This window comes from Apium graveolens, chromosome 1 (assembly GCF_009905375.1).
Source record: "Apium graveolens cultivar Ventura chromosome 1, ASM990537v1, whole genome shotgun sequence".
Classification (NCBI taxonomy): domain Eukaryota; kingdom Viridiplantae; phylum Streptophyta; class Magnoliopsida; order Apiales; family Apiaceae; genus Apium; species Apium graveolens.
Genome location: NC_133647.1, coordinates 200,943,580 through 200,944,682, shown reverse-complemented (window position 1 = coordinate 200,944,682; position 1,103 = coordinate 200,943,580). Strand labels below are relative to the sequence as shown.

General features: G+C 37.2%; 1 protein-coding gene across 1 annotated transcript; it reads left to right on the top strand.

The window, feature by feature from the left end:
* The first annotated feature begins 281 nt into the window (after nucleotides 1-281).
* Nucleotides 282-722, top strand: LOC141717024 (secreted RxLR effector protein 161-like). The gene has a single exon (XM_074519150.1). It carries the CDS (start codon nucleotides 282-284, stop codon nucleotides 720-722), a length of 441 nt encoding a protein of 146 aa, XP_074375251.1.
* The last annotated feature ends 381 nt before the right edge of the window (nucleotides 723-1,103 follow it).

The following is a 1,103-nucleotide window of genomic DNA, read 5'->3' as shown; positions in this document are numbered from 1 at the left end:
AACACTAAAATCTCTTGCACTAGATGCAAAGAACTTTGAAAATTGTGTAATTCATGCAAAGAAGGTACAATAAATGGTTAGATAAATTTTAGAAAAAGCTGGCATGGTAGAATGTAACCCTACAAAGTTTTCAGTAGAACCCAAAGCTTTAATTAATTACAAAAGATGAAGGAGGGAAGAGTGTGAACTCTGCTGAATTTAAGAGCATAGTGGGAGGCCTTCGATACCTTGTCCACACAAGGCCATACATATCTTATGCCGTGGGAATTATCAGCCGTTTCATGGAGAAACCAACAGTACTGCACTTAAATGTTGCTAAGAGGATAATGCGTTACGTTAAAAGAACAATGAGCTATGGTTTAATCTACTCGAAGGACAATGCAAATAATATGCTGACAGGCTTCCCAGATAGTAATCTCGCCAGGCATGTTGATGATAGGAAAAGCACCACTGGGGGGGTGTTTTACTTAAATGAAAGTGTGATAACATGGGTGTCACAGAAGCAGAAATGTGTTGCTTTATCCTCATATGAAGCTGAGTTCATGGCAGCTATAGTAGCGGCATGCCAAGGGAAATGGTTGCATAAGTTATTACATGAAGTCTCAAATGATTATCTAGGTCATGTAGTTCTATACATTGACAAAAAATTGGCTATAGACATAGCCAAGAACCCTGTCTTTTATGGAAGATCCAAACACATTAATTTTCCCAATTACTTATAAGGGAATGCGTGAAGCGTGGGGAGATTATCATAAAGCATGTGAGAACTGAATAACAACATGTTGATGTTCTCACAAAAGCACTGTCAATAGTTAAGTTCGTACGTATACGATAAATTCTTGGTGGTAAGGATCTGAATATGGAAGTTTAGATTAAGGGGGTGTATGTTGGATTAATCTAAACTTGTTTTCTTTTTTTTGCATTGTTTATTTTGTCTGAGTGTTACAGTTTGAACTGGTCTGGGAGTACTGCAAATGTTATTGAGCATTTTTAGGAGTATTTAAATAAGTCTTGGCTACGTGCTGGAGTAGTGGAGTTCGTGTAGGAGTGTGTTCCTAGTCTTTAGTTGTAGTTGGTTTCCAGTTTGTTTTTCTTAGTTATAT